This window comes from Cherax quadricarinatus, chromosome 69, assembly GCF_038502225.1.
Source record: "Cherax quadricarinatus isolate ZL_2023a chromosome 69, ASM3850222v1, whole genome shotgun sequence".
NCBI lineage: Eukaryota > Metazoa > Arthropoda > Malacostraca > Decapoda > Parastacidae > Cherax > Cherax quadricarinatus.
Window position 1 is genome coordinate 22854104 of NC_091360.1, and position 19624 is coordinate 22873727.

General features: G+C 41.7%; 1 protein-coding gene across 2 annotated transcripts in view; it reads left to right on the forward strand.

The window, feature by feature from the left end:
* LOC128701814 (ER membrane protein complex subunit 2) overlaps window positions 1-19624 on the forward strand; it is an 85556-nt gene that overhangs the window by 56522 nt on the left and 9410 nt on the right. For both annotated transcript variants that reach the window (XM_070099873.1, XM_053795722.1), the window contains one exon: window positions 8143-8238. In XM_070099873.1, the coding sequence (XP_069955974.1) occupies window positions 8143-8238 (96 nt within the window). The remainder of the gene's footprint in view (window positions 1-8142; window positions 8239-19624) is intronic.

The window sequence follows — 19624 nt, forward strand, 5'->3', positions numbered from 1 at the left end:
GGCAAGCGCAAGCCAGGTACTGGAAATAAGTCACTTTCACTTGAACATCGGCAAAAATCAAACATTCCTGCTACTTTGAGCTCAATTTCAAGTTATTTTCAGTACTAAAACAAAACAAAATCATCTCTATTTCTGTAATAATCTTCCACGCTATCAAGTAAATGAGACAAAAAACTGCTAATGCAACCATGAAAACAACATGAAAATACACTACAAAGTCGCTGTTTTAATCCAAAAAGACAATCGCAGTTTTTTCTTGTTATGCACTGCGTGCTGCAGGATTTGTTATATATGGTGCACACTTACCACATAGATAAATTCTCTCATATCAGGGACCAAATTTACCGCTCACAGCTTATACGAGTGAGCTGAGCTTGGGGTGTAGAACTATGGCACGGACCCTTAAAGGGTTAAGGCTATGTAAAATGAGTACTTATAATATTACAATTGTTTCAGAGTGTAATACTATTCAAAGGATGGAAATTATTCACAGTGTTTGACTTTACTGGGTTATTATCCTGGGTTTAACCCCTAAACTGTCCAAACGTAGATCTACGTTCACGTGCGTAGCGCTCCGACCTTGATTTTCCCCATTTGAAAGCATGTAAAAAAAACGTAGATCTGCGTTTGGAGCCTGCCACACGTCAACTTATATCTACGTTTGGACAATTTAAGGGTTAATATGCTTAGTGTGCTTTGTGATTGAATTGCACCGTTAGTATAATGAAATTGTAACAGATTTGGAATCAGTAAGTCAATGTTGTGCCACTTGCACACCTTGTTGGTAAGGAAGCTGGTGGTGGAACAACAGCTCCTGGTTCTTTGTTTACTTTTGCTAGTTAATGGACAAATATATCATCACCTGAGTAGTTAACCACAATACATTGTGTGGAATTCCTGCCTTTGGATTTTTTTCAAATGTATGAAAAGATGGAAAAAGACCCATAGAGTTGTTTGTACTGAGGTCAAAAATATTGGCAGGTGGCAGATTTCTGGGTATGAAAAATCGTGCATGCTAGTACATCGGACACAGACAGCATTTATATACTAGTACACTGGACAGAGTTTAAACCTTAAACTGTCCAAATGTAGATCTATGTTTTTAATGCTAGCACTCCATATATTTTGAAAAAAAAAAAATTCTTTAATTATAGAAAACCCCCGCGAATTTGGGGGGATTACTGTACTATGTTGGTTGAGCTTTCTACCACTAATATACTGTCTTAAGTGAGTTCAGTACCACTTTAATATACTACTGTGTTAATTGAGCTTACTGTCACATGAATATATAAGCAGTATAGGAAGTGTTACGTAAATGCAAGTGGCAATTTAAACTTGTATATTTCCTTGTATATGTCGTATATGTATATGTATATGTAGTAGGTTGGTAGACAGCAACCACCCAGGGAGGTACTACCATCCTGCCAAGTGAGTGTAAAACGAAAGCCTGTAATTGTTTTACATGATGGTAGGATTGCTGGTGTCTTTTGTCTGTCTCATAAATATGCAAGATTACAGGTACGTCTTGCTACTTCTACTTACACTTAGGTCAAACTACACATACATGTACACGTTTATTTATACACTCTCATCTGAGTTTTCTTTGATTTTATCTTAATAGTTCTTGGTCTTATTACTTTTCCTTTTATATCCATGGGGAAGTGGAATAAGAATCTTTCCTCCGTAAGCCATGCGTGTTGTAAAAGTCAACTAAAATACCGGGAACAATGGGCTAGTAACCCCTTTTCCTGTAAAGATTACTAAAAAGAATAAGAAGAAGAAAATCGTCAAAGTGGGAAGTCTGAATGTGTGTGGATGTTGTGCAAATGATAAGAAAGAGATGATTGTGGATGTTATGAATGAGAAGCTGGATGTCCTGGCTTTAAGTGAAACAAAGCTGAAGGGGGTGGGAGAGTTTCAGTGGAGAGGAATAAATGGGATTAGGTCAGGGGTTTCAAATAGAGTTAGAGCTAAAGAAGGAGTAGCAATAATGTTGAAGGATAAGCTATGGCAGGAAAAGAGGGACTATAAATGTATGAATTCAAGGATTATGTGGAGTAAAATAAAGGTTGGATGTGAAAAGTGGGTTATAGTAAGCATATATGCACCTGGAGAAGAGGGAGGTGTAGAGGAGAGAGAGAGATTTTGGGAAATGTTGAGTGAATGCGTGGGGGAGTTTTGAACCAAGTGTGAGAGTACTTGTGGTTGGGGATTTCAATGCTAAATTGGGTAAAAATGTTATGGAGGGAGTAGTAGGTAAATTTGGGGTGCCAGGGGTAAATGTAAATGGGGAGCCTTTAATTGAGCTATGTGTAGGAAGAGATTTGGTAATAAGTAATACATATTTTATGAAAAAGAGGATAAATAAATATACAGGGTATGATGTAGCATGTAATGAAAGTAGTTTGTTAGATTATGTGTTGGTGGATAAAAGGTTGATGGGTAGGCTCCAGGATGTACATGTTTATAGAGGGGCAACTGATATACCGGATCATTATTTAGTTGTAGTTACAGTTAGAGTAAGAGGTAGATGGGACAAGAGGAAGGTGGCAACAACAAGTAAGGGGGAGGTGAAAGTGTATAAACTAAGGGAGGAGGAAATTCGGGTGAGACATAAGAGACTATTGGCAGAAAGGTGGGCTAGTGCAAAGATGAGTAGTGGGGGGGTTGAAGAGGGTTGGAATAGTTTTAAAAATGCAGTATTAGAATGTGGGGCAGAAGTTTGTGGTTATAGGAGGGTAGGGGCAGGAGGAAAGAGGAGTGATTGGTGAAATGATGAAGTAAAGGGTGTGATAAAAGAGAAAAAGTTAGCTTATGAGAGGTTTTTACAAAGCAGAAGTGTTATAAGAAGAGCAGAGTATATGGAGAGTAAAAGAAAGGTGAAGAGAGTGGTGAGAGAGTGCAAAAGGAGAGCAGATGATAGAGTGGGAGAGGCACTGTTAAGAAATTTTAATGAAAATATTATTTTTTTATTTTTATTATCACACTGGCCGATACCCACCAAGGCAGGGTGGCCCGAAAAAGAAAAACTTTCACCATCATTCACTCCATCACTGTCTTGCCAGAAGGGTGCTTTACACTACAGTTTTTAAACTGCAACATTAACGCTGGTTTCTTTTTCTGTCTCATAAACACGCTAGATAACAGGGATATCTTGCTACTCCTACTTTCACTTTGGTCACACTTCACAGACACGCACATGCATATATATATATACAGTGGACCCCCGCATACCGATTTTAATCCGTGCAAGAGGGCTCATTGGTATGCGAAATAATCGGTATGCGCATGAATTTTCCCCATAAGAAATAATGGAAATCAAATTAATCCGTGCAAGACACCCAAAAGTATGAAAAAAAAAAAATTTTACCACATGAAATGTTAATTTTAATACACACAAACTGAAAAAGGCATGCACAATTACATGACACTTACTTTTATTGAAGATCTGGTGATGATTGATGGGATGGGAGGAGGGGAGAGAGAGTGTTAGTGTTTAGAAGGGGAATCCCCTTCCATTAAGACTTGAGGTGTCGAGTCCTTTTCTGGGGTTACTTCCCTTCTTCTTTTAATGCCACTAGGACCAGCTTCAGAGTCACTGGACTTCTTTCGCACAACATATCTGTCCATAGTGGCCTGTACCTCTCGTTCCTTTATGACTTCCCTAAAGTGTTTCACAACATTGTCAGTGTACAGGTTGCCAACACGGCTTGCAATAGCTGTGTGAGGGTGATTTTCATCCATGAAGGTTTGCACTTCAAGCCACTTTGCACAAATTTCTTTAATCTTTGTAGTAGGCAACTTCTTCAATTTCTCTCTCCCCTCCTCTGAACCAGTTTCCTCAGGTCTGGCCTCTTGCTGTTGAATTTGATCTATCAGCTCATCAGTGTTTAGTTCTTCATTGTCCTCCTCCACCAACTCTTCCACATCCTCCCCACTAACCTCCAACCCCAAGGACTTTCCCAATGCCACAATCGATTCCTCAACTGGCATAATCCTCTCAGGGTTAGCCTCAAACCCTTCAAAATCTTTTTTGTCTACACATTCTGGCCACAGTTTCTTCCAAGCAGAGTTCAAGGTCTTCTTAGTCACTCCCTCCCAAGCCTTACCTATAAGGTTTACACAATTGAGGATATTAAAGTGCTCTCTCCAAAAGTCTCTTAGAGTCAGTTGAGTTTCTGAGGTCACTACAAAGCACCTTTCAAACAGAGCTTTTGTGTACAGTTTTTTGAAGTTTGCAATAACCTGCTGGTCCATGGGCTGCAGGAGAGGAGTGGTATTAGGAGGCAAAAACTTCACCTTAATGAATTTCATGTCCCCATAAAGTCGCTCTGCCACGTCTGTAGGATGACCAGGGGCATTGTCTAACACCAGGAGGCACTTAAGTTCTAATTTCTTTTCAGTTAGGTAATCTTTCACATTGGGGGCAAATGCATGGTGTAACCAGTCATAGAAAAAGTCCCTAGTGACCCATACCTTACTGTTTGCCCTCCACAGCACACACAAATTCTCCTTGAGGACATTCTTTTGCCTGAACGGTCTGGGAGTTTCAGAGTGATACACTAATAAAGGCTTCACTTTGCAATCACCAGTAGCATTGGAACACATCAACAAAGTAAGCCTGTCTTTCATAGGCTTATGTCCTGGGAGTGCCTTTTCCTCCTGAGTAATGTAGGTCCTGCTTGGTATTTTCTTCCAAAACAGGCCTGTTTCATCACAATTAAACACTTGTTCAGGTTTCAGTCCTTCAGTTTCTATGTACTCCTTGAATTCCTGCACATATTTTTCAGCTGCTTTGTGGTCCGAACTGGCAGCCTCACCATGCCTTATCACACTATGTATGCCACTACGCTTCTTAAATCTCTCAAACCAACCTTTGCTGGCCTTAAATTCACTCACATCAGCACTAGTTGCAGGCATTTTTTTAATTAAATCCTCATGCAACTTCCTAGCCTTTTCACTTATGATCGCTTGAGAGACGCTATCTCCTGCTAGCTGTTTTTCATTTATCCACACCAATAAGAGTCTCTCAACATCTTCCATCACTTGCGATCTTTGTTTCGAAAACACAGTTAAACCTTTGGCAAGAACAGCTTCCTTGATTGCCTTTCTGGTGCCCACAATAGTAGCGATGGTTGATTGGGGTTTCTTGTACAACCTGGCCAGGTCGGCGATACGCACTCCACTTTCATACTTATCAATGATCTCTTTCTTCATTTCTATTGGAATTCTCACCCTTATTGCTCTAGGGTTGGCACTAGAAGCTTTCTTGGGGCCCATGGTCACTTATTTTCCAGATAAAGCACCGAAAACACTGTAATAATACGAAATATTCCGATTGTATGCTTGGATGTTACCGCAGAGGCTGGCTGGTAAACAATGGCACGGGCGGCACATGTGAGGCTGGCTGAGGGCGCACATTGGACGTGTCTCGGACGAACAGAGGTGAGCGGGTTTTTAAGCGGTATGCGAGGCAAAATTTTTGCGATTAAAGCAAGCGGTATGTGGATTAATCGTTATGTGATGGCGACGGTATGCGGGGGTCCACTGTACATACATCTAGGTTTTTCTTCTTTTTCTAAATAGCTCTTGTTCTTTTTTATTTCTTCTATTGTCCATGGGGAAGTGGAAAAGAATCTTTCCTCCGTAAGCCATGCGTGTCGTATGAGGCGACTAAAATGCCGGGAGCAATGGGCTAGTAACTCCTTCTCCTGTAGACATTTACTAAAAAAGAGAAGAAGAAAAACGTTATTTTAATGAAAATATGGAAAAAAAATTTGGAATGAGTTAAACAAGTTAAGAAAGGCTTGGGAACGTATGGATTTGTCAGTTAAAAACAGAGAAGGGGAGTTAGTTGATGGGGAGATGGAGGTATTAGGAAGATGGCAAGAATATTTTGAGGAACTTAAATGTTGAGGAAGAAAGGGAGGTGGTAATTTCATGCACTGGTCAGGGTGGTATACCATCTTTTAGGAGTGAAGAAGAGCAGAATTTAAGTGTGGGGGAGGTACGTGAGGCATTACGTAGAATAAAGGGGGGTAAAGCAGCTGGAACTGATGGGATCATGACAGAAATGTTAAAAGCACGGGGGTATATAGTGTTGGAGTGGTTGGTAGTTTTGCTTAATAAATGTATGAGAGAGGGGAAGGTACCTAGAGATTGGCGGAGAGCATGTATAGTCCCTTTATATAAACAGAAAGGGGACAAAAGAGATGGTAAAAATTATAGGGGAATAAGTTTACTGAGTATACCAGGAAAAGTGTACGGTAGGGTTATAATTGAAAGAATTAGAGGTAAGACAGAATGTAGGATTGCGGATGAGCAAAGAGGTTTCAGAGTGGGTAGGGGATGTGTAGATCAAGTGTTACATTGAAGCATATATGTGAACAGTATTTAGATAAAGGTTGGGAAGTTTTTATTGCATTTATGGATTTAGAAAAGGCATATGATAGAGTGGATAGGGGAGCAATGTGGCAGATGTTGCAAGTACATATATGGAATAGGTAGTAAGTTATTAAATGCTCTAAAGAATTTTTATGAGGATAGTGAGGCTCAAGTTAGGGTGTGTAGAAGAGAGGGAGACTACTTCCCGGTAAAAGTAGGTCTTAGACAGGGATGTGTAATGTCACCATGGTTGTTTAATATATTTATAGATGGGGTTGTAAAGGAAGTAAATGCTAGGGTGTTCGGGAGAGGGGTGGGATTAAATTTTGGGGAATCAAATTCAAAATGGGAATTGACACAGTTACTTTTTGCTGATGATACTGTGCTTATGGGAGATTCTAAAGAAAAATTGCAAAGGTTAGTGGATGAGTTTGGGAATGTGTGTAAAGGTAGAAAGTTGAAAGTGAACATAGAAAAGAGTAAGGTGATGAGGGTATCAAATGATTTAGATAAAGAAAAATTGGATATCAAATTGGGGAGGAGGAGTATGAAAGAAGTGAATGTTTTCAGATACTTGGGAGTTGACGTGTCGGCAGATGGAGTTATGAAAAATGAGGTTAATCATAGAATTGATGAGGGAAAAAAGGTGAGTGGTGCGTTGAGGTATATGTGGAGTCAAAAAACGTTATCTATGGAGGCAAAGAAGGGAATGTATGAAAGTATAGTAGTACCAACACTCTTATATGGGTGTGAAGATTGAGTTGTGAATGCAGCAGCGAGGAGGCGGTTGGAGGCAGTGGAGATGTCCTGTTTAAGGGCAATGTGTGGTGTAAATATTATGCAGAAAATTCGGAGTGTGGAAATTAGGAGGTGTGGGGTTAATAAAAGTATTAATCAGAGGGCTGAAGAGGGGTTGTTGAGGTGGTTTGGTCATTTAGAGAATGGATCAAAGTAGAATGACATGGAGAGCATTTAAATCTGTAGAAGGATGGCGGGGTAGGGGTCGTCCTCGAAAAGGTTGGAAGAAAGGGGTAAGGGAGGTTTTGTGGGTGAGGGACTTGGACTTCCAGCAAGCGTGCATGAGTGTGTTCGATAGGAGTGAATGGAGACGAATGGTATTTGGGACCTGACGATCTGTTGGGGTGTGAGCAGGGTAATATTTAGTGAAGGGATTCAGGGAAACCGTTTTTTTTTATATAGCCGGACTTGAGTCCTGGAAATGGGAAGTACGATGTTGCCTGCACTTTAAAGGAGGGGTTCGGGATATTGGCAGTTTGGAGGGATATGTTGTGTATCTTTATACATATATGCTTCTAAACTGTTGTGTTCTGAGCACCTCTGCGAAAACAGTGATTATGTGTGAGTGAGGTGAAAGTGTTGAATGATGATGAAAGTATTTTCTTTTTGGGGATTTTCTTTCTTTTTGGGTCACCCTGCCTTGGTGGGAGACAGCCAACTTGTTGAAAAAAAAAATTATACCTGTACAGGTACTTGTAGAAGTAAACATTATTATTATTACCGCTATTATTATTATTAATAATTTTATTAACACACATTCAGAAAATATCTTCAATTTTTTTTCTGTTTTCTTTATTCTAGGTTAGGGTTGTCAGTTTTCATCTCTGTTATATCAAGCATTCAAAATAATCTCCATTTTTATATGTAAAATGACACTCAAATGAAGCATTAATAAGTTATTTCCATGTAAAAATTGCAATATATTTTTACTAGCAACTGGTAATGATTGTATTGTTTCAGGGAGGCTTGGATAATATGGAAATTGCTCGAAGTTACTTCTGTCAGGCAGCCAAGTTGAATCCTGGCAATGTTCGTGCTCTCTATGGTCTCTTTCTGGTAAGTTCAAGTTTATTATTGTAAGATGGTGATGGTAAGTTGTTCAAGTTTATTATTGTAAGATGGTGATGGTAAGTTGTTCAAGTTTATTATTGTAAGATGGTGATGGTAAGTTGTTCAAGTTTATTATTGTAGGATGGTGATGGTAAGTTGTTCAAGTTTATTATTGTAAGATAGTGATGGTAAGTTGTTCAAATAGACTATTGTAGGATTGTGGCTGTACGTTGTGTAAGTGTTCTGTTGTAGGATGTTGGTTGTAAGTTCAAATATACTATTGTAGGATGGTGGCTGTAAGTTGTTCATGTGTACTGTTGTAGGATGGTGGCTGTAAGTTGTTCAAGTGTACTGTTGTAGGATGGTGGCTGTAAGTTGTTCAAGTGTACTGTTGTAGGATGGTGGCTGTAAGTTGTTCATGTGTACTGTTGTAGGATGGTGGCTGTAAGTTGTTCAAGTGTACTGTTGTAGGATGGTGGCTGTAAGTTGTTCATGTGTACTGTTGTAGGATGGTGGCTGTAAGTTGTTCAAGTGTACTGTTGTAGGATGGTGGCTGTAAGTTGTTCAAGTGTACTGTTGTAGGATGGTGGCTGTAAGTTGTTCAAGTGTACTGTTGTAGGATGGTGGCTGTAAGTTGTTCATGTGTACTGTTGTAGGATGGTGGCTGTAAGTTGTTCAAGTGTACTGTTGTAGGATGGTGGCTGTAAGTTGTTCAAGTGTACTGTTGTAGGATGGTGGCTGTAAGTTGTTCAAGTGTACTGTTGTAGGATGGTGGCTGTAAGTTGTTCAAGTGTACTGTTGTAGGATGGTGGCTGTAAGTTGTTCAAGTGTACTGTTGTAGGATGGTGGCTGTAAGTTGTTCAAGTGTACTGTTGTAGGATGGTGGCTGTAAGTTGTTCATGTGTACTGTTGTAGGATGGTGGCTGTAAGTTGTTCAAGTGTACTGTTGTAGGATGGTGGCTGTAAGTTGTTCATGTGTACTGTTGTAGGATGGTGGCTGTAAGTTGTTCAAGTGTACTGTTGTAGGATAGTGGCTGTACGTTGTTCAAGTGTACTGTTGTAGGATGGTGGCTGTAAGTTCAAGTGTACTGTTGTAGGATGGTGGCTGTAAGTTGTTCATGTGTACTGTTGTAGGATGGTGGTTGAAAGTTGTTCAAGTGTACTGTTGTAGGATGGTGGTTGAAAGTTGTTCATGTGTACTGTTGTAGGATGGTGGCTGTAAGTTGTTCAAGTGTACTGTTGTAGGATGGTGGCTGTAAGTTGTTCATGTGTACTGTTGTAGGATGGTGGTTGAAAGTTGTTCATGTGTACTGTTGTAGGATGGTGGCTGTAAGTGGTTCAAGTGTACTGTTGTAGGATGGTGGCTGTAAGTTGTTCATGTGTACTGTTGTAGGATGGTGGCTGTAAGTTGTTCAAATATACTATTGTAGGATGGTGGCTGTACGTTGTGTAAGTGTACTGTTGTAGGATGGTGGCTGTAAGTTGTTCATGTGTACTGAACAATTTACCACACCCACTTCTCTCCCACACCATCACCCACTCTCCCACACCCTCAACCACTCTCCCACACCCTCTCCCACTCTTCCACACCCTCACCCACTCTCCCACACCTTCACCCACTCTCCCCCCTCACCCACTCTCCCACACCCTCACCCAATCTCCAACCCTCACTCACTCTCCCACACCCTCATTGACTCTCCCACTCTCTCACTCTCACCCACTCTCCCACAACCTTACCCACTCTCCCACACCTGCCCACTCACCCACCCACTCTCCCACACCTTCACCTACTCTCCCACACCTCCAGACAGCAAATGTAGTCCCAGTTTTTAAAAAAGGAGTTAGACACAAAGCATTAAACTACAGACCAGTGTCACTGACATATATAGTATGCAGAAGTCATGGAGAAGATTATCAGGAGGAGAGTGGTGGAACACCTAGCAAGGAATGAGCTTATTAACAACAGCTAGCACAGTTTCAAGAACAGGAAATCCTGCATCACAAACCTACTGGAGTTCTATGACAGGGTGACGGCAGTAAGACGAGAGAGAGAGGGGTGGACTGTAAGAAGGTGTTTGACACAGTTCCACACAAGAGATTAGTGCAAAAGCTGGAGGACCAGGCAGGGATAACAAAGAAGGCATTTCAGTGGATCAGGGAATACCTGTCAGGAAGACAACAGCGAGTCATGGTTTGTGGCGAGGTGTCAGAGTGGGTGCCTGTAATGAGCAGGGTGCCACAGGGATCAGTCCTAGGACCAGTGCTGTTTCTGGTACAGTAGGGCCCCACTTCTATGGCAGGTTAGGTTCCAGGCTACCGCTGTAAAGCGGAAATCGCCGTAAAGTGGAACACCCTTTTTTTCCACTTATGAGGATAACAAAAAGATTAGGTGATGAAAGATTGGATATAAGATTGGAGGGAGAGAGTATGGAGGAGGTGAATGTATTCAGATATTTGGGAGTGGACGTGTCGGCAGATGGGTATATGGAAGATAAGGTGAATCATAGAATTGATGAGGGGAAAAGGGTGATCGGTGCACTTAGGAGTCTGTGGAGACAAAGAACTTTGTCCTTGGAGGCAAAGAGGGGAATGTATGAGAGTATAGTTTTACCAACGCTCTTATATGGGTGTGAAGCATGGGTGATGAATGTTGCAGCAAGGAGAAGGCTGGAGGCAGTGGAGATGTCATGTCTGAGGGCAATGTGTGGTGTGAATATAATGCAGAGAATTCGTAGTTTGGAAGTTAGGAGGAGGTGCGGGATTGCCAAAACTGTTGTCCAGAGGGCTGAGGAAGGGTTGTTGAGGAGGTTCGGACATGTAGAGAGAATGGAGCAAAATTGAATGACTTCAAGATTGTATCAGTCTGTAGCGGAAGGAAGGCGGGGTAGGGGTCGGCCTAGGAAAGGTTGGAGGGAGGGGGTAAAGGAGGTTTTGTGTGCGAGGGGCTTGGACTTCCAGAGGACATGCGTGAAATTTTAGAGTTTCCAGAAATAATGGAGAGACGTAGTGCTTACGAATCTCACATAGAATGTAAACAAACTGGGTGGGGTGCGGTGACCATATTAGAAAGTCAGGTGGGGGAAGCTGTATAGAGAGTTTTTGTCATAATTTGAAATGACCGTATTAGCAGAACGCCGTAAAGCAAAACGCTTTACAAAGGTATCTGGACAGGCTGCAGGCCTGGTCCAGCAACTGGCTCCTGGAGTTCAACCCCACCAAGTGCAAAGTCATGAAGATTGGGGAAGGGCAAAAAAGACCACAGACAGAGTATACTCTAGGGGGCCAGAGACTACAAACCTAACTCAAGGAAAAGGATTTTGGGGTGAGTATAACACCGGGTACATCTCCTGAGGCACACACAAATAACTTCTGCAGCATACAGGCACCTGGAAAACCTAAAAACAGCATTCCGACATCTTAGTAAGGAATCATTCAGACGCTTTACACTGTGTATGTTAGGCCCATATTGGGGTATGCAGTGCCAGTTTGGAACCCACACCTAGCCAAGCATGTAAGGAAACTAGAGAAAGTGCAAAGGTTTGCAACAAGACTAGTCCCGGAGCTAAGGGGTATATCCTACAAGGAGAGGTTAAGGAAAATTGACCTGATGACACTGGAAGACAGAAGAGATAGGAGGGATATGATAACGACGTATAAAGTACTGAGAGGACTCGACAAGGTGGACAGAGACAGGATGTTTCAGAGATGGGACACAGCAACAAGGGGTCACAGTTGGAAGTTGAAAACTCAGATGAATCACAGGGATATTAGGAAGTGTTTCTTCAGCCACAGAGTTGTCAGGAAGTGGAATAGTCTGGGAAGTGATATAGTGGAGGCAGGATCCATACATAGCTTTAAGAAGAGGTATGATAAAGCTCATGGAGTGGAAAGAGTGACCATGCAGTGGCCAGTGAGGAAGCGGGGCCAGGATCTGTGACTAGACCCCCACAACCACAGCTAGGTGAGTACCTACCCTCACCCACTCTCCCACACCCAACCACTTTCCCACACCCACTCTCTCATGTCCACTCTCCAACACCCACTCTCCCTCACCCTCATCCACTCTCCCTCACCCTCATCCACTCTCCCTCACTCACATCCTTACCAGCAACACCCAGCCTCTCCCCCTCCCCCCCCCCACACACACACTCATTCTGCCTCACTAACAACAGCCTCTCCCCCCCACACACACGCACGCACACACGCACACACGCACACACGCACGCACGCACGCAATGCCTCACCAAACTTCCACTCAACTACTAAGACAATATAAATATTTCATCCACATAATCTCTGCCAAAAATCGAATGAGTTGTTTATACATTGTGAATGTTGTCTGCTAAACCAATACTTCCCTTCCCTCTATCCTCTCCCCTCTCCCTCCTCTCCCCTCTCTCCTCTCCCCTCTCTCCTCTTCCCTCTCTCCTCTTCTCTCTCTCCTCTACCCTCTCTCCTCTACCCTCTCCCTTTCTCTCCCTCCTCTCCCTCTCCCCTTCCCTTTCTCCTCTCCCTTTCCCTTTCTCCTCTTCCCTTCCCTCTATCTCCTTTCCCCTCTCCCCTCTTTCCCCTCTCCCCTCTTTCCCCTCTCCCCTCTTTCCCCTCTCCCCTCTTTCCCCTCCCCTTTCTTTCCCCTCCCCTTTCTTTCCTCCCCTCTCTCTCTCCTCCTCTCTCTCTTTCCTCCCCTCTCTCTTTCCTCCCCTCTCTCCTCCCCTCTCTCTTTCATCCCCTCTCTCTTTCATCCCCTCTCTCTTTCCTCCCCTCTCTCTTTCCTCCCCTCTCTCTTTCCTCCCCTCTCTCCCCTCCCCTCTCTTCCCTCCCCTTTCTCCCCTCTCTCTTTCCCCTCCCCTTTCTTTCCTCCCCTCTCTCCCCTCCCCTCTCTTCCCTCCCCTTTCTCCCCTCCCCTTTCTCCTCCCTCTCTTCTCTCTTTCCCCTTCCCTCTATGAGGACTGAGTCCATCATTGACTGCTGTCTATCCCTCCCTCCCCAGCCCAATCCTCTGTCCCTCTCTACCCCCAGTCCCACCCGCCTCCATTCCACTATCCCTCCCTCCCCTTATCCTCTATCCCTCCCTCTCAGTATCCTCTAGCCCTCCCTACCCCCTATCCACCCTGCACACTACTCTGTCCCTCCCTGCCCCATACCTCTCCCTCCCCCTGTCCTCTATCCCTCCCTACCCCCACCATCAACCACTCATAGCTAACACAATATTATAAGTTATTTATACACACACACACACACACACACACACACACACACACACACACACACACACACACACACACACACAAGTTACGTACAGAATATGTATACTTTTTAAAAATAAATAACCAAGATAGAAAATATTTACAAGTCATTATTAATGTAAACATAGTAATGGACAGAATCTCAAATTTCTGACTATTCCATTTTGTCTGATACTTCCAACGTTTGTCCAGCCAGTCTTTTTGTCCATAATTACTGAAATCTGTAATTGATAGGTTTTGGTGTATTTTAGTGAAGCAAGTTGGTAGGTAAGTGATGAGTTGGTTGTGGAACATCTCAGAGATGCTGCAACACTTTAACCCAACTGGCACTAATCCTTCCTTCAATATTTTGTCATTATTTTGATCATATTTTTTGTGACCTGTCCTGCTAAGACAGGAAGATGGTATTACCTTGGGCATATTAATTTTAAAAATACCTCATTTGATGGAATGTATGGAAATTACATTTTCTTAGATGTATGCAATTTGTCAGTTCCTATTGTAACTTATCAACAAATACAGACAATAGTGTTTGTAGAGTTACAGGAAATGTTCAGACATTGACATATCAAACCTGTAACAAAATTAACATAGATAAAAGAGAAAAAAATCCAGCCAGTGTAGGACTGAGTGGTAGTTATGGTACTAGGGGTCTCACAAGGTAGTGTGGTAGTTTTGTTACTGTTGAGAAATGGCTTTACCAGCTAAGTTTAAACAGTGAAAACTTAACTTAAAGACAACTCATCGCCTGCACAGCCGCCCCTGCAGACGAGGTCTAGAAGCTGTCGAAACCATCTCACAACGGGCTGTCAAGAAATATAATTTGTAAGATTATAAATTACCCCTAGGGGGTGTTATGTCAGCATATTTCATTCACTGATGGCTGACAAAATACATACTTGTTTGGACTCAAAAGTCCACACCTTACTGCCGACTATAGGTTGATTACAAACTCCTTGCGACTCAAGAACTGCGCAGTCCCCCGTTCTACAAGAAATTCGTAACATACCTTGCTCTTGTAGCGTGAGCTATGGTGTTCTTCACACCTTCGACAGGTATCGGTGACTTGATAGAAGCTGAAGTGTCCTTGGACGTCCACGTCTTCCATAGTCTAGGAAAACGCACACTGGTACACTATGTTCCACAAGATCTGTCTTTATTGTTCAGAATCTTATCACAAGAGAAGCTGATCACACTTCTCTTAAGTGTTTATTGTGTTTTATGAGACACTTTGTTCACACTAACGCACAGATCAGTGTTCTTTGCTGGTTATCCTGGCGTCAGTGTCACTCTCAGTAGAGTCAAAAGTAATCCGACGACGCCACAGCGCCCCATGCCGTCACTCCCCTAGCACAAAAAAAAGGCTGACATAGTACTTTTTGCTTCCTTGCCACTTCCTCGATGAAGCAAAGCATAAGGTTTGATTCTTGCTGTCTTAAGCATAGACAACAATGTCCACTATCTTTACTATGGTAATAAAGAGGGAGCAGGATTTTCCTTAATTGTCCTGCTAAAGTAAGAGATGTACTGTCTCTTATTAAACTACACTTTGCAACACTGGACTGCAAGGAGCAGAGGTCACTTGACCACGTCGCATATTCGTACGGCATCTGTGATCAATTACTCACTGTAGCAGTAAACAAGACGCTTGCCCCTTCTGAGAGGTCTGGGCCCCTCAGGGCTGAAAGGGGCTGAAGGGGGCTGATACCCCCCTCCTGGAGAAAATTTCTCCACACTGGGGGGCGGCAGAGGTTCGCTGCAGGTGAACTATTCATCACTTAACATTAATTTAATTTTCTCACTCGCCACCACTGCTGCTTGTCTTTTCTGAACAGCTTTAGTCTATGTGGTTTCTGGAGAATCACTAATTTTGTTTTCAACACTGTGTAATTCTAACGGCACTAGTTTATTTATTGTCCGCTTATTCACTACACCTTTGCTCAAAACATCAACTGTCCTGATGATTCCATTTGCATCAGGATATATGGTCACAATTTTTCCAAGTGGCCATTGGGACCTCGGACAATCATTGTCAATAATCACTATGTCACCAGGTCTTAAGGACTTATGATTTTCAGGAACACCAGCTCCATAGAAGTGTTCTCTCAATGAGGTGAGATAGTCTTCTCGCCAAATTTTCTCCCAACATTCAATCACTTTATTAAGGTGTTTGAATTTACGTCTGAGTTGCTCAGGTTCGAAATAAGTAGGATCCTCTATGATTTCTTTATCATTCATGGGAGGAACAGGTTCGAGCCTTCTGCCATGGAGTAAATGAGATGGACTTAACACTTCTAAATTGTCCAGATCATCGGTAACATAAGTCAGAGGTCTGTTGCTGACTCTATTTTCTATTTCAGTCACAACTGTACGGAATTCTTCTAAGTCGATTCTTTGACGATGAAGAGTCTTCCTTAAACAACGTTTTACAATGCCGATCATTCTTTCATAAAATCCGCCGGGCCATGGAGATTTAGGAGGAATGTATCTCCAACGACATCTGCGTTGATTCAGCATCTGTTGTACTTCTGGTTGATCAAAGATCTTGCTTATATAAGCAGCACCAGCAACAAAGTTCGTTGCATTATCTGAAATCATCAGTCTGGGACATGCCCTTCTGGCTGCAAACCTTCTGAATAATTTGATAAAGGTTTCAGCAGACATGTCAGTGGCTACTTCTAGATGTACTGCTCTAGTCGTAGCACAAGTGAACAAACAGATGTACACCTTGATGGGAACTTTGTCAACTGTTTTGGTTAAAATTATTGGTCCAGTGTAATCTACACCTGTCACCTCAAATGGAGTGATATGACAAACTCTTTCAGAGGGATATGGAGGTGGACCTGGATACTGACATACTCGCATATCGTAGTGACGACAAGTAATACAGTCCCTTATTTGTTTTTTCACACTTTGTCGACCTTGAGGTATCCAGTAGGATTGTCGTATATGACAAAGTGTGTCAGCTATCCCACCATGTAACACGTTACTGTGGGCGTTTTGCACAATCAGTTTTGTTAGCCAATGATTCTTGGGGATCAATATTGGATGTATGGCTTCTTTAGGTAGTGAAGAATTATGAATTCTTCCTCGACATCTTATAATCATTTCTGAGTCGAGATAAAGTCCTGAAGAATTAATCATGACAGGTTTCTTTGAGGATTTATCTTGTGTTTCTAGAAATTTATATTCTGTAGAGAAAACATCTTTCTGTATTAGTTTCACCCAGTATTTAATGGGTTCAAGACATTCATAATCAGGTTTTATTCCTTTAATGAATTTAAAGACAAGAGCTGTAACTCTTAAGAGTTTACCCAAAGATGAGTATTTAGATCCATCAATGACTATTTCTGTTGTGTCTGCAGTATTTACACAACTTATTTCTGCTGTGTTCAAGCAGACTGTTTCTTCTGGCATAATGTGAGCTTTTTGCTGAGGCCAGTTATTTTCATTAGAGAGCCAGTTCGGTCCGTGGAGCCATAATTTATCCACAAATTTCTTGAGTGGGACACCACGTGACAACATGTCAGCTGGATTCTCTTGGGTAGAGACGTGGAGAAAGAGATAATCTCTCTGCATCTCTTTTATTTCTGCTACTCTGTTCTGTACATAGACCAGCTTACTCTTATTATTTCTTAACCACTGGAGAACTGCTTCATTATCACTCCAGATCACGGTTTTTTCAATAGTGAGATGATCAAGTACTTTGTTGAGATAGACAGCTAATTTTGTACCTACATAGAGTGCTGTCAGTTCCAGTTGTGGTACTGTTCTGACCTTCAAGGGTGCTACCCTGGCCTTTGAAGTTATTAGTGTACTTCCTTCAGTATTACTCATGTAAGCTACAGCGCCATAACCTCTGGTTGACGCATCACAGAACACATGTAATGTGTACTTGTTTCCCTCTTGACCTATTTGTCTGGGAAGTTTAATTTGATGAAGTTGTTTAAACTCCTTGGATATTTCATCCCATGCTTGACTCATTTCTAGAGGCAAGTTCTCATCCCATCCAATTTTGAGCTTCGATGCATCTTGCGTAAGCATTTTACCCTTTATGGTAATTGGTGAGACGAGTCCTAGAGGATCAAAATATTGTGATACCTCTGACAGTAAATTACGTTTAGTGAGTGTACTGCATGATTTATTGTTTATCCTTTTGAAACTCAAAGTATCTTCCTGTGTGCTCCAATTAAGTCCCAGCATATTGTTGCAATCAGGAATTTCAGTTTCAGGGAAATCTTCTTTGATAAGTTCCCTTAATTGCTTTGAATTTGTATTCCACATCCTTAGAGGCATATTTGCTTCTTTCAACTCCTTGTTAGCTTCTCTGTATAAGGATTTCAAATCCTCCTCTTTATTCACAGTACCTTGAAGATTGTCCACATAGAAACTTTTCTTTAAGATTTCTTTGAAGGGACTTTCAGATTTCTTCAAATGAGTATTTAGAGTAGCTTCTAGTAAGAATGGAGAGGATGTTGCACCAAATAATACTGATTTGAAACGATAAGTTTTCACAGGACTTTGAGGATCATGTGGATTTTCAGGCCACAAGAATCGAGTATAATCTCTATCTATTTCTTGTAGTCCTACTCTTAAGAAAGCTTTGGAAATATCAGCCGTGTAGGCATATGTGTTTGTGCGAAATTTCATAAGCACGTCTCCAAGCTTCTCAGTTAGTGAGGGTCCGGTCATCAGACAGTCATTAAGACTTGCTACATCTTTCTTTGCACGTGCGCTGCAATTATATACAACACGTAGTGGAGTGGTTTCAGAATCTTTTCTGACTCCATGGTGCGGGAGATAATGAGCTTCTGTCTTCAACTTATCTTCGACTATTTCCTCAATGAATTTATTGTCCAACTGTTCTTGTATGATATTATCATAAACAGTCAGTAGCTCTGGATTCTTCCTGAGCTCATGTATTTGTGCTTTCATCTGTCTGAAAGCCATGCGATAATTGCTAGGTAGATGTGGTGGATTTAATTTCCATGGTAACCTAACCCAATACTGTCCATCTTTATATTTGACAGTGTCCAAATATTGGTTATAAGTCTGAGACTCTTGTGGGCTTGGTTTATTTACAGCAATACCTATCGCATCTAAATCCCACAACTTATCAGCTGGTTCATTCATTTCTTCCAGTAATAATAATTTTTGCTATGGTACATGATCAGTGGTTATTCTTGTAACTAGTACATTTTCCACTGAATCAATATCAGCTTCTTTCCCACTTTGAGAGGGAATGGGACCACATATCATGTGGCCTCCTGCTGTTTTCAGCAAGTGAACATCATGTTTACTTACTATATTTTGCACAAAACAGTGATAATAATAACTTCCAATGATTAAATCAATTGGACTAATTGTGTCCGTCTGTATGTCAGGACAGGCTAACTTGACTTTAGCTGCTTTCAGTGCTGCAACTGTTTCTTTTAATACCTGGATCTGCACAGACTTAGGCAAATCATCTACTACCACAGTTTCTACTGTCTTTTTCCTGTTTCCTAGACCAACAGTGATTCTGGCTAGGTCATATGTCTGTTTACCAGAATTGTGGAAAAAACCAGCTATATCTAACTGTATTTTGGCATAGGGTTGTTTATTCAGTTTCTGCAACACCGTTCTTCTTATGAAGGACCTTTGTGAGCCTTGATCAAATAATGTTAGCACATTGGTTTTGTGTAATTTATTAGATAACTCAATTCGAGCTATCAGGAGAGCAGTTGCTTTAAACTTCTCTCTCACATTTAATGCTGTTGCTTGTTGACTTCCTGATTCTGTGGAAGTCTTCTGCTGTTCAGCAAAAGTATTTGGGCATAATGCTGTATGATGCATACCCTTGCATTTAAAACACTTCTTCAGTGAGCATTTACCTCCCTTGTGTTCACCTAAACACTTGATGCACCTTTCCAGCTGATGAACACGTTGTTTACATGCCTCCATTGATGTGTATTGACTACAATACTGTGCCCAATGTGTTCCATCACAAAGTACACATTTTGGAGTACGTTTATGTGCGACAGTTTGTTTACTGTCTGTTGTATTCACAGCTTGATAAATGCCTATATGGGATTTCCCATTATGTGTTTTAGTGGGAGTAGGTATACTCTTTTTATACTGAGTAGAAGGTTTGTTATCCACGGGAT